Here is a 13,994-nt window from a genome sequence, read left to right on the forward strand (position 1 = left end):
CAAGGCCCTGTCTCAAATTTTTAAAAAATAAATTAAAAGGGCTGGTGATGTATGTAGCTCAGTCAATGCTAATAGTGGACTTGCATAGCATATACCATTCTTCAAGTTCCAACCCCAGCACCACAAAAATAAATAAATAAATAAATAAAAAGAAGAATACAAAGAAGCTGGGTGCAATGGCACAATCCCAGTGACTGGGGAGACTTGAGTCAAGAGGATCACAATTTCAAGGCCAGCCTAAGCCATTTATCCAGTCCCTAAGCAATTTAGCAAGACCTTGTGTCAATTGAAGAAAGAAAAGTAAATACAAACTATGTTACTGGCTAGTAACCTGGCTCAATAAGAATGAAAGAAGAGAAATTTTTTAGGACAGCAAATTGTATTAAGGTCTGTGGCTTAGATATTACTGTTATATTAATGTTAATTTCCTGATTAGAAGGGCTATATTATAGTAATTTAGGAGAGTGTCTTTGTTTTATGGCAGAACACATTGGAATATTTAGGGTGTGATTGAACATCATGTCAGACAAAGACTATATAGAATATATATGCACATATATGTATATTTATGTGTACATGTATGTATATGTGCATATTTGTGTGTGTATGTATGTATATGTATACATATATATATGTAGGTAGGTGTGTGGGTATGATGTATATGTATACATATATATATGTAGGTAGGTGTGTGGGTATGATGGAACAAAGGTAATTAAATGGTAACAATCTGGGAGAAGGGGGTTTCAGGAATTTATCATATCAATCTCTCCTGTTCATTTGAAACTATTTTAAATTTTAGAAAGAGAGAAGGGACCATGTGTTTTAGAGATACTTAGAGCAAATGAGTGAAAAAAAATTTCATCTAGCTAGAAGAAAATGAATTCTAAAACAATATTATGTCTATTTTTGTGAAAAAGAAATCTTAGCAGGGCTCAAGATAAAAAAGGACTGGAAATATGATCAGTTGCAGAACACCCCTGGGCTCAATCTCCAGTATCAGAAAGAAAGAAAGGAGGGGAGGGAAGGAAAAAAAGATTAACATATGTATATGCTTATAAAGGCATAAACTATCTGTTTATGTAGGGAAACTAATAAGTAACATCAGTTTCCTTTGGGCCATGAAAGCGGGGATTTGGGGGGAGTCAAGGGTAGAAAAGACACCTCTTTTTACTGTGTATTCTTCTATTTTTTGAGTTGTTTTGCTAAATGACTCATTACCTATTCAAAATAATAATTTTAAAATAAAATAATGGGATGCATTTTGTAAAGTGAACTATAGTTTTTTGAAACTCCCTTCAACGTTCCTTAAGTTGCAGTAAAAATTGTATGATCACACATTACTTGACAGTATAATTTAATGCAAAGCATTTGAGAAGAAATTTGACAATTACATGTGTTCAAAAAAATAAAATGTTGGTCCAGGTGTGGTGATGCACACCTGTAATCCCAGTGACTCAATAGGCTGAGGCAAGAGGATTGCATGTTCGAGGCCAGCCTCAGCAACTTTGTGAAAAGCTAGGCAATTTAGTGAGACCCTGTTTTTAAATAAAAACTAAAAAGGACTGGGGATGTGGATCAGAGGATAAGTGGCCCAGGGTTCAATCCCTGATATAAATAAATAGATAAATAAATTTTTTAAATGTTGGGCTGAGGTTATAGCTCAGTAATATAGCGTGCTTGCCTAGCCCACATGAGGACCCAGGTTCAACCCCAGCACAACAATATTTTTTAAAATTTATATTTATTGTACATTATTATATTGCTAGGAATTAATTTCCCTTGAGAAATTATCTAAAATAATAAAAATTTCTGTATAAATACAAAAATGCTTCTCATAATGTTAGTTAATTTAGAAAAATGACAAAACAAACTACCCTATGGTACAGAATCATAAAATAAATTATAGTATGTCCTTTATTTCACCATTTAAAATTAAAAATATGGAAAGCTTATAGCAACATAGAAAAATAATCTAATATTTTACCAGGCATGGTGGCACATGCCTGTAATCCCAGTGGCTCTGGAAGCTGAAGAAGGAAGATCACAAGTTCAAAGCCAGCCTCAGCAACTTAGCAGGGCCCTAAGCAACTTAGTGAGATTCTGTCTCAAAATAAAATATAACAAGGGCTGGAGATGTGGTTCAGTGATTAAGCACCCCTGGGTTCAATCCCTGCTACAAAAAAAAGAAGGGAGGAAGGAAGAAAAAAAGAAAATCTAATATTTATGTGAAACAGATTCATACTAATGAAATTATTAAACCTGTAGGAAAATTAGATTGCATGTGGAAAAAAAGTGAATGTAGAAAAATAAAACTTGACTAGATTTGGTGGTGCAGTCTTTTTTGCTTCTTTTTTTTTTTTTTCAGTACTAGGGATCCAACCCAGGGCTCCTCACACGCGCTAGGCTAGTGTTCTACCACTGAGCTGTGTCCCCAGCCCTTTGAATCAGGGTCTCACTATTAGCCCAATCTGGCCTTGAACTTGAGCTCCTCCTGCCTCAGCCTCTCAGGGTGGTAGGGTTTTGAGTTCATTTTTTTTTTTTAATTTGTTATCTGTTAATGTTTAAATTGTTTACTTTCTGGGTTTTTGTTTTGTTTTTGTTTTGTTTTTTGTGCTAGAGGTCAAGCTCAGGGCCTCTCATATGCTAGGCAAGTTCTTTGACATTAAACTACATTCCCAACTATTATTTTTTTAAAAAGAGAAAGAATAAAGTATTCTTTAGAGACATTTCATTCTAAATAATTAAAATAAAAGAAGCTTAGATGTTTAAGCTTCAGTTATGTGGAAATTTGGGATATAGAGGTACCTCGTTGACTGAAGCATATAAATAAAAATACTTCAAAATAAAAAATAAAAAGGGTTGGGAAGGTAGGGGTGGGTAGCACATGTCTATAATCCCAATGGCTCCCGAGGCTGAGGCAGTAGGGTTACAACAAGTTCAAAACCAGCCTCAGCAATTTAGCAAGGCCCTAGTCAACTTAGGGAGACCCTGTCTTCAAAATAAAATATAAAAGGGGCTAGAGATGTGGCTCAGGAGGTTATGTGCAGCCTGGTACCAAAACAAAAAAGGAAATGTAGCTCAGTGGTAGAGTGCCCCTGAGTTCAAGCCCAGTCCTGAGGCAGTGAAAAAAAAAAAAAAAGATGGAACAGTTTAATTGTGATATAAATCATATCAAGCATTAGTGGGATGCCCACTACTGAACTACAAACATTCTGATGTCATGGTATACAAGTTAATCATTTCTCTGTCTTCCTTAGCACTTTGCCACATGTTAGATATGCCAGTGTTTTTTTCTTTGTATATACAAAGGCAGTATGGTTAACTCTGTCAGTAAACCAGTGTTCACGGATTAAAAATTATTCTTAAGAGCTTTCCCCCATCCCCTTTTCTTCCAGTTTATACACTAGAACACTTTACCTGAGACACAGACCAAAAGTGAAAGTAAGTCCATGTCCTGAGAGGAGGGGGGCGGGCATGTGCATGTGTGTATGAAGGGGGAGGATATTGGGAAGATGGGATAATGTAGGAGAAGAAAAGGGGCATGGAAAGGTAGTGGAGCACAGGCTTTGAAATCAAAGGACATAGACTCTTTAGTTCAGTTTATTACTACATGATGTTGGACAAGTCTCTTTTTTAAGCCAGTTTCTTTGACAATAAAATGGAGCTATTAGTAGCTACACTGCAGAGTTTACAGATTAAATGCCCATCCACTATTAAGTAAATACTTAATATACTTGAATGAATTAAATGAAAATAATTTCTGAGACTGGTGCAAGTCTAGAAGGAATGTGTTGCTCTCAGGCTACTGTATCAGAACAGTCACCAGCAGACTCAGCAAGCACTGGAGTCACAGCCCTGCAGGTTCTTTCTCATTTTGGGGGGATAACATGTAACAATCTTCTCTTGTTTTGTCCTAACTTGTTTCCACAGTTTCTCTTCGGAATCTGGCCAGTGATCATGTTTGAGCCTCTCAGGAAGTACTGATGAGATTATTCCACCATTAAAACAAAGACACTTATCATAAACCTGACAGGATAAATAAGAGATATCTAAAGATCTACATATTCAAATACATCGTGACCATCACAACAGAGGAGTGATTTTCTAATTAATGCTGCAGCCACAGGGAGGATGAGGAACGGATCTGTGGGATGTTGGCTCCTGGCTTTATCTCATTTGTCCTCCTCATCTTCATCCTAAAATGTTCATAAAGAAACAGATAATGTATTTATATTTTAGAATGCTGGGGAAATTGGGCTTTTCTTAACAGGTTAACAGTTTGTGCTGGTCATAGGAAATTAACCATTTTTATTTTTGACAGGGTTGCATGTGAATTATACCTTTCTTAATGTTTGATTAAATAATGAAAATAGTCATTAAGTACTGACAAATCCTGTATCCAGATGGCCAGCTGTGACACACCACTTAGCTGTGTCAGCTTTGGTTTATAGTGTTGTCCTATTAACCTCATGGATGATTTTCCAAGATGGGGGGAAAAAAGAGAGCTCCCTGTGGGATTATAGATAGTTCTTCACTGTCCATCTTGGTGCTATACAGATGGAATAGTATAAGCAAATTCAGACTGGCGAGTGGGTTCAATACTTGTCACCTCCCAGGATTTGCCTTGGGCTCTGATATCTGTGGACCATGACCAATCTGAACAGGCGGGTCATCTTTTATCCTTTCTGAAGCTCCACCAGGACATCTACAGCCTGCTGCTCCTCAGTTAAAGGTGGTTGCTCCCTTTGCTTTGATCTTTGCAGATCTTTAAATTGTATCTGTTTTTATGGCTAGGCAAATATGATGGGTGATCTAGCCTACCCATATCCCAGCCTCCTAGCATAACTTATTTGAAGTTATCAGGGAATGTCATAAAATGCTGACTTTTTGCCTTATGCGATATTTTTCCAGTTCTCAGAGTTATGCCCAGGGAAGTATGTCAAGTTAACTAGAGATTAAATGGTCAGAATTCTATTTATGTAAAGTTTATTAAAATATCTGCTCCTTCATTTTTTGAAGGAAATAGATATAAGGGTCAAGTCTCTTTTTTAAGCCAGTTTCTTCAATAATAAAATGGAGCTGTTAATAGCTACACTGCAGAGTTTACAGATTAAATGCCCATCTATTATTAAGTAGATGCTTCATCCATTTGAATGGATTAAATGAAAATAATTTCATTAAAAAATTGTAACTTGCAGAACATCCAAAGATTACATTGCTAAGAAATAGCAGTAAAATCTCATTGCAAGTCAGCTAGTTATAATTTTGATTTGAATGTATAACAAATTGAATCACTTTTCATATTCAAAAAATGAAGGAGCAGATATTTAACATCTAATGATTACATCTTGAGCTATGGCTTCAAAAGAAAAATTAGTTTTTCTCTTCTGCCAAGTTGGAAAAAACACTCTGTCATTTTTCCAATATTCAGTAAGTAACCTTGATACATATTTAAAGCCAAAAATTGTTTTCTTCACCTGCTGGCCTTAGTTTTAGCCTGAGTACTATTTTCCTTCCCTTAGCATAGCAACAAGCCACTGGGCAGATACTTCCATCTACTTTTTTTTTTCCATTTACTTTTGAGCAAGAACAATACCTGCCAAAACGTAAATCCGAAGAGTACCTTGGTTGTGTTTAGAAGGACATAAAACTATGTAGTTCCAGGGCATTCCATAAAACTTTTTTCTTTTGCCACAAGATTCTAACTTCTGGCTCCATTCTCTTCCATCTACCTTTGGCTATCACTTTAGAAAGAATTAGTTTCACACCGTTATATTTTTGTACTGAATGAAGAATCCATGTATGGGAACCAAAAGCACATCCTTCATGACTTCTGCTAACATCATAAGACTGATACTCTGCAGTAGTAAAGTCAGATTAAGAGAGAGCCCTGAAACTGGGTCATTTAGAACCATTTGTTGAATGTTCAATTCAGCCACCACCATTGGTCACTTGAATAAATTGCCCAGCATCTCACTATAGAGACATCTGCACTCCTGATGACTTGTAAGACTAGCCAGTTCTTCAAAGACCTTTATTACTGTTTTGAGGACATACAGCATGAATGCTCCACATAGAACACTTTATATGTGTTAAGCAGAAATCAGAGAAAAAAAAGCCAGGCCTCTTAATTGGCTTTTCAATTTTCCAAGTCAGTTTGTACCTCACCCAATGGCTCTCTTATTAGCAACAAGTGACACACTCAGTACTTTATATCTGTGCCAAATTGTATGCAAATGTTAATTCACCTTTATTTCAATGGCTTCTTTTTCCTTCTTGGATTCTGGGTAGACATTACAGGATTGGATGCCTACCCACTCCCTTCCCTTCATTTGCTTAGAAAACTTCCTGTTAACTAGAGTGTATAAAAAGCCTGTTTCCTGCTGAGCAAATAATGGTATGTTTGCTTATCACCTGATGTGAAAGGGTGCTCATCTGTGAGCTCAGAGCAAATCACATTAATACTTTATTAGGATGTTAAAGAAGCACTTTGCTCATTTGAAGATTTTTCTTGTGTTGTCATTTTCTCTTTAGAAAACTGAAAGCAATTTGACTTTGTTTTAGGGGAAAACTAAGTGAAAAGTGTTTGTGTTAATCTGATTGAGCACTTGTTGGCTACACCCCTTGGAACTTTCATGAAACAGTCCCCACCACCTGAAGTCATCTCTTTTATTTTTGTGATATGCTGATGATTAAGGATCATTTGTTTTTCAGTGATCTTCAAGTGAAAACCAAAATAATAGTATTAAAATAGTTTAAAAGAAATAGATCAGGTATGATGGTTTAGACATAAAGCAAAATTCAACATAAAGCAAAATTCCAGGGTTAATCTGAACTTTCTCTACACATAGGATTTTTCTTATACTAAGGAGAGTGAGGTGTGAGAAGGAGGTGTAAGTCAAAGAAAACTAAGAGACCAAAAACTTAAGTGCACAGTGCATGAAATATCTAGGTGCCTATAGAAGTTGTTCTACTGTAATACCAGTACCTTCTGAATTTAGCCAATACCCCTAAAAGTGTCTAAAATTTTAAAGTTTTCTTATGTGTTCTATGAGTTCCATATTGCTTTGCTCTTGAAAACAATTATTTGTTGCTAAAATTGGCAATATTAACTTCTAACCCCACATTTACATAATAGCAAATTCTTCTGGCCTGTGATTTATGATGTGCTGCTAGATAAGCATTTGTGTAAAATTGATGTTTCAAAGAGAACCAGTTACAATTGTAATTTGCAGCTCTGTGGCTATTTGCGGATCTACCTCTGTCTTACAATATGTGCCATATATCAATGGTATAATATAATTAGTTTGACCACTTCATCTTGTTTTTCAATGTCTGAAAATACAGCTTATTCACTGTGCTCTAACCATTTGCAAACAGCAACTAAAATTCGGTGTAATGTACTTAAACCCCTTAATGAAAAAGGCTAGAAAATGAAAAGGGAAACCAGGCGGGTAGTGCATACCTGTAATCTCAGCAGCTCTGGAGATTGAGATAGGAGGATTTCGAGTTCAAAACCAGTCTCAGCAACTTGGCAAGGCCCTAAGCAATGTAGTGAAATGCTGTCTCAAAATAAAAATAAAAAGGGCAGGGGATGTGTCTCAGTGGTTAAGCACCCCTGCGTCCAATCCCCAGTACCAAAAAATAAGAAAAGAAAAAGGGAGAAAAAAAGAATCATAGCATCACAATCCATCTAACTGGAAAATTTCAGTGCTGTTTTTTAGATTGTTGCACTTCCTTTAAGAACAAAGAAACACCTTTTTCTTTTCTTCTTAACATCTAATTGTAGTTCCATGTGGGGAAGTTGCTGGTGTAGCTGAGGTTATGTGAGCATGCCACTAGACTCAATCATTTCTCCAAAACTCTCAGCCCAGTCTGCTGCATATACCCTTGTAAGGCCTACTGCTTTACTTGACATTCACATTGAAAATTAACTTAGGTATGAGGTATGAGACCTTGATACTGTTGAAGGACAAGTAGAAAGTATGAGGGATGACAAGTCTCACCAAAGTACAGTCCTTTCCTGATAGAGCAGCAAAGGAGAAGACTTTAAGCAGTAGTGTTTAGCTACAGAATTTCTGTCATTGATAAATATTTGATAAACATTTGGAGTAAAAGCTAAGCAGTACTGGCCCCATTTCAGTGCACTGTAAATATCTAATATTGTTTCTTAATGTCTTCATTTATCATTAAGTCCTGTAAATTACTCTCTGTTTAGATTGGCAGTTAGTGTAGAAAAGGTTGATCAGCCAGGTGCAGTGGTTCATGCCTGTAATCCAAGCAACTCAGGAGGCTGAGGCAGGAAAATCGTTAAGTTCAAAGTCAGCCTCAGCAATTTAGTGAAATCCTAAGCAACTTTGAAGAGACCCTGTCTCAAAACAAAAGATAAAAAAGGCTAAGCATGTGGCTCAGTAATAAAGCACCCCTAGGTTCAATCCCCAGTACCAAAAAGAAAAGGAAAAGATTGGTCACCATATTTCATTCTAGAAAACCCTAAAACCCAAACAAGAAATTTAATTACCGGCCTACAAGTGCCCTAAGCTTCCCCCATTTTTTTTTCCTCTTGGCAGCTGTCAGTATTATAGCATTCCATCACAGGTCATGCTGTGCACTGTGCTCATTGTGACCTGTTTCATTGCTTATAATAGCACAATGTCCATACTTGAACTAGATTTAGTCTTTGGTAATGTGAATATTCACAGAATTGTCATAAAGCTTTTGAAACTTTTCTGGCAATTGTCACATCTGCAAATCATCACTTTTAAATTAAGTTTACAGAATTAATTCTAAGGTTACTGCAGAGCACATTTATTAGAGAAATCTTTTAAGCATACAAATATATTTCATTGAGAGATATCAATATTGATTGTGAGATCACCTGCACCTAAAAGAAAATTATAAAAATGTATTATGTTATAAAAGGGTGCAGACCAGGAGTTGGCAAACTGCAGCCCAAGGACCAAATCCAGTCTATGATAGTGTGGCCTGTAAGGCAAGAATGGCACTTACATAAATAAGTGTTATTTAAACAGAAAGAAAGTCAGAAACAGCATTTTCTTGGGCTCTGGCTCTGGGAGTGTGTCTCCCCTGCCCTGGATCATCAGCAAATGAGCAGTGTGGAATATGGAGGCACAGCAGTACCACCTGACTGCATTTCTCTAGTGTGTACTTGTCAGAATGAAAATATTCTGTGCATTTTCAACTCTACTCCCTCTGTGTTAAATGTAATCAAAGTCTTATGTTTAATATTTACACTATAAAATCATTATTTCACATCAGTTTTACTAGATTGGCTATAGCCTGCCGCAAAGTATCTAAACCTCAGAGGAAAAAATTACTAAAAGCAAAGTTCATGATTTTATTTGCTTTATAAAGGGAATCTAAACCAGGTGTGGTGGCACATGCCTGTAATCCCAGCAACTCGGGAGGCTGAGACAGGAGGATCACAAGTTTAAGGCCAGCCTCAGCAACTTTCTGCTTCAAAATAAAAATAAAAAATGGCTGGAGATGTGGCTCAGGGGTAGAGTGCCCCTGGGTTTAATCCCCAGTATCACAAAAAAGATGGAAATAAAAAATAAAGGTAATTTTATTTTATACTGTAAAATCCAAACATGCTAGTTGCATTCAGTTTTTGAGTTGACTTCCAGAAATTTAAGATCTATTGACCCTTTTTTTTTTCATATCATATAAAATGTGCCACATGGTAGTTGTCAAGGCCAAAAAAGCTGCTACAGTCATACATCCTTTTTTTTTTTAACTTTCTAAAAGGACAAGTTCAAGGTTCTTTCCACAGTTGGTTTCTTTGTGGCTCTTCTTTCTAGAGCTAACTTGTGCATACAAATGAATAATCAAGCTTATTTTAAGAGCTAGAAACTATTAGCAATTTCTGTTTAATGTATCAATTGGGCTCTTTACAATCAAGCATTTCCATACTTTTAATATTTCTAACTTATCAGTATGACCAACAGATAACCCATTCAAATTAATGTTTCCTATTTCATATTTGTAATAAACATTTGCTCTACTAGATATTATTTAATAAACATATAGATTGTATTGAACCTTTATAAGGAACTAACCATTTCCAGGTAATCCCAGATCTGCTCATTCTCTTTTTTCCATTTGATTTGCCAATGCCATAATCATTTTTCTAGAAGAGAGTAGAATAATGTATTTTTATCTAATCTATAATCTAGGCTGTATTTCAGCACTCATTACTTATTGTAGGTGAAAGTATTAAATGATACTGTTTCAAATAAGACTCTGGTTATGTTTTGTCCCTGGTTTATATTTAAACTATCAATAAATTTATAAGAGGCAGGACTGTACCTGGGGGACTATACCTCTACACTGCACAGAGGCACCAATTTGAGGAGAAGGATTGGTGGGGACTCAGCTTGTCAAGATGCATGCTGTGGTAGGTGGCACCCCAGAGACACACCTTTTGCTAATTTGGTTAAGGGAGCAGTATAGGCCAGCAATGATCTGTTTCATGAGAAGGACATTCAGCAATTATGCTGGGTCTTTTTTGCCATTAGACTCCTGACACTATGCTGCAGTACCTTTCTACGTCAAGCCTGAGTAAGTTACAAGGCTAAAAGCTAACAATTTTACAATTAAAACTTCACGAGGTATAAATATACAGCATCCTCAACTATAGGAGCTCTAGAGTAAACAACTGATCCTTCCAGCTTTAGTATGAAGGTGGGGATATCAGGAAGAGAAAAATCATCCTGCTTAAGCCACATGTGTCTATGGTTTCCTCTTTAACAATGACCCAAGTTCCATCTACAAGATGTAAAACAAATTAGAAGTTCTTGCAACTCGTCACTTTGCTAAACCACAGCTTTTCAAATATTAGCTTTCCTAGCCAAGCCTACTGAAATATGGGTAGTTTCAGTCACTGCTGACCATATGGTTGATTCTCCACCTAGTCCTTCCTTTGTGTGTCAGGGAGGGGTAGCTTGCCTGGATCAACAGATGGGTGCCGACAAGAGGAGAACCAGGAACCTTGCCTGACAGAACATAGAAGTGGATTTACAAAGCAATCTGGGCTTTGTGAAGGGGATAACTGAAAAGGAGATGGTATGCAGGGCTTAAAAGAGCATTATATCAACCCTGCCTATAGTGTGGGCTGCTACAATGGACTCCTGAAATGGACTTCAGAAATTTTTCAAAACATCAAGGTAAAACTCTGGGGATGTCATTTTAGACCCTTCTTAACCTATCTACACCTTTACTCCCAATGTTTACCCCTTTGTCCATTCTAAACCTTGAATATTTCCCAGAATAGAGTATCTTGTTTAGTCCTCACCCTTTTACACCTCTCCTAGTATGCTGGGGAAACTCCTTACTACCTTCATATCCCAAGTGACAAATACACCTGTGAATTTTTTGAATTCCTCCCTACCCCTTGAAGTTGGTGTGATCTTGTGATACTTTGACCAACAAAATATGTTATGAGTGCCCTCGTGCAAGACCTGGAGCCCAGGGCTCACCACCTTGGAACCCTGAGACCACTATTCCAGGAAGCAACCTAGGAAGAGAGAGCACAGGGGTGAGGCCAGTCAGCTGAGCTAGCCCAGGGCTCATCACTACTTGAATAGGAATAGCCATATGAGCAAGTCTAGGTGGGTCCAACACAAGAATCTCCCATGAACTCAAAGAATCTAGAGAAATAACGAACAGTGAGTGGCAAAGCCATTAAATTTGTAGGATGCCTTGTTCAGAGCAATAGATACCTGATATAGTACAGATCTAATGTGAAGTCTTTCCTGGACCCTTCAGGCTCCCTTTCTCCATTTCCCCTTCTGTGTTTTGTGCATGTTACATGATTTTATAATCATTTTGTATCTGGCTTTCATCTCCCAAGACATGGTAAGCCTTTTGAGGATTGCCGCAGTCTGGCTGGGCACAAAATCACGAGCCACTCACAGCTTGTAGATTCAAACAGCAACTCTTTATTCCCGAACTCACACCAGCCGTCTACAATCACGTTCTGGGGAAATCCACGTTCTCTGCCCAAATCCACTCTCACTGGGCTTCTGTCTCCCAAATAATACTGCCTGAATCCCGTGAGAAATCAAGGGGAACTCAGGCAGCAGGATACTCCCTATTCCTAGCAGGAATAATCTTAAACCTGGAATGCCCTAAACCCAATTATCCTAAACCGGGAACACCCTAATCCGCCCTGGTCCTTGAGCAAGGTCACCTACATTCAATGTCACTGCAACATGGGGTACGCTGGCAAGGAAATTGTCATACCTACTTGGCTAATGGCTCCCAGCATCTCCCCCCTTCTGATTAATTAAACAACAAGCAATGTGGCTTAAGGACCGTGCCTGGTAGGTTGTCCAATTCAACATATGGTTCTTACCCGTCATCGGAAAACTGACCTTTAGGCGTCAGCCTCCTGTCTTAGGTTGATACCACTGCAATTGGATCATACCCGTCACTGACTACCGGTCCAGCATACAGCCATTGGCCCCCAAATTTTAGACCATCACTAGCAGAAGGGAGGAGAATACAGAAATGCCACAACACCAAGCCAATTGACGGCTCCTTGGGAAAATATGCCAGCACTACCACAACTAACATGGGGTGCGCTGGCAGAGGATCAGGACTGAGTGATTCATCCCTATGTCCCAACCACTCACAGAAGTCAGGGATGAACCCTTGACTACTTGTCAAATTCAGACTACTCAGGAGCTATGGGTGTAGCTCAGTGATAGAGAGCATGCTTAACATGTGCAAGGCCCTGGGTTTGTACCCACACACACAAAACCACTATACACAAAAGTCATTAAATGTGTTTAAAAAGTGCTCCTATAGTCAGCTCAGAGGCTCACTCCTGTAATCTCAGCAGCTTGGGAGGTTGAGGCAGGAGGATTGTGAGTTCAAAGCCAGCCTCAACAACTTAGCAAGACCTTAAAGCAACTTAGCAAGACCCTGACTCTAAATAAAATGTAATTTAAAATTGGAGGGGGGGGGCTGAGAATGTGGATCAGTGGTTAAATACCCCTGGGTTCAAATCCTGGTACAACAACAACAACAAATATTGAACATTTTTCATGCAATCCATTCAACAAAGATTTCAAAGCACATCTTATATTAACAGAATAGGTGCTACACCCAGCCAGAATAGCTCTCAATCAAGCAGGGATAACTGATTGATGCAGCACATCATTAGAACAGTTCAGTACAGTCATATATATTACTTGGAGAACACTCAGCAATTGCTAGGTGGAGAGGTCAAGAAGAGTCTCCTAGATGGTGTTGAGGTTGTGGCTCAGTGGTAGAGTGCTTGCCTAGCACATGCGAGGCCCTGGGTTCGATCCTCAGCACCACATAAAAATAAATAAAGGTATTGTATCCAACTAAAACTAAAAAAATATTTTTAAAAAAAATCTCCTAGAAAAAGATTTAAATCTGAGATTAATCTTAAAGAGCAAGTAGGCAGTCACATTGGCTAAGGAAGCATGTGGATGCCCTACCCCTGAGGAGGAGGAGGAAGAAGGATGGCGTGGATTGGTCAAATGCAAGGATACTGAACTAAGCCACCGTCCTGGAGGTGGAACCTAGAATGTTAGGCAAAGGATCCGCTCCAGTTTGGGGAGGGCTCCTGTCTTCTCTCTCAGACATGCAAGGTAAGATGGGGACCTGGGTTTTTTCCTATTGGGAAGGAGGTACATTTTCCTTCTCCCCACTCTCTTTACCTTACAGCACCAAGCAAGAACCAGAGGGAGCTCAAGGAGAAAGGAACCAGGACTCAGCACTGCATGGGTCCAGTGTAGCAGAACCCAGTGGTTAGGACTTCACAAGATTTCTCTGCCTCCCACATCTGCTGTACAAATACTGCCCCATGAATTCCCCAGAGTGGTAGGGGGCCAGTGGGTGGCACAGGAATTTGCTTCAGCCATAATGGCTTCAAATCAGTGGCAGGAATAACCAAAATAGTTCCTGGAAAAAGAAGAGAGGAATTCTAGGCAGAC

At 38.3% G+C, this 13,994-nt stretch overlaps 1 protein-coding gene across 3 annotated transcripts in view; it reads left to right on the forward strand.

Annotated features, from left to right (window-relative positions):
• The window catches only part of Acer3 (alkaline ceramidase 3), a 168,524-nt gene extending 158,260 nt beyond the window's left edge, over positions 1 to 10,264 (forward strand). For all 3 annotated transcript variants that reach the window (XM_027942709.2, XM_071616515.1, XM_071616516.1), the window contains 2 exons: positions 3,399 to 3,444; positions 3,934 to 10,264. In XM_027942709.2, the coding sequence (XP_027798510.1) occupies positions 3,399 to 3,444; positions 3,934 to 3,987 (100 nt within the window). In that variant the 3' untranslated portion in view covers positions 3,988 to 10,264. The remainder of the gene's footprint in view (positions 1 to 3,398; positions 3,445 to 3,933) is intronic.
• Positions 10,265 to 13,994: the final 3,730 nt, after the last annotated feature.

The sequence above is a fragment of the Marmota flaviventris genome, chromosome 9, assembly GCF_047511675.1.
Source record: "Marmota flaviventris isolate mMarFla1 chromosome 9, mMarFla1.hap1, whole genome shotgun sequence".
NCBI classification, from domain to species: domain Eukaryota; kingdom Metazoa; phylum Chordata; class Mammalia; order Rodentia; family Sciuridae; genus Marmota; species Marmota flaviventris.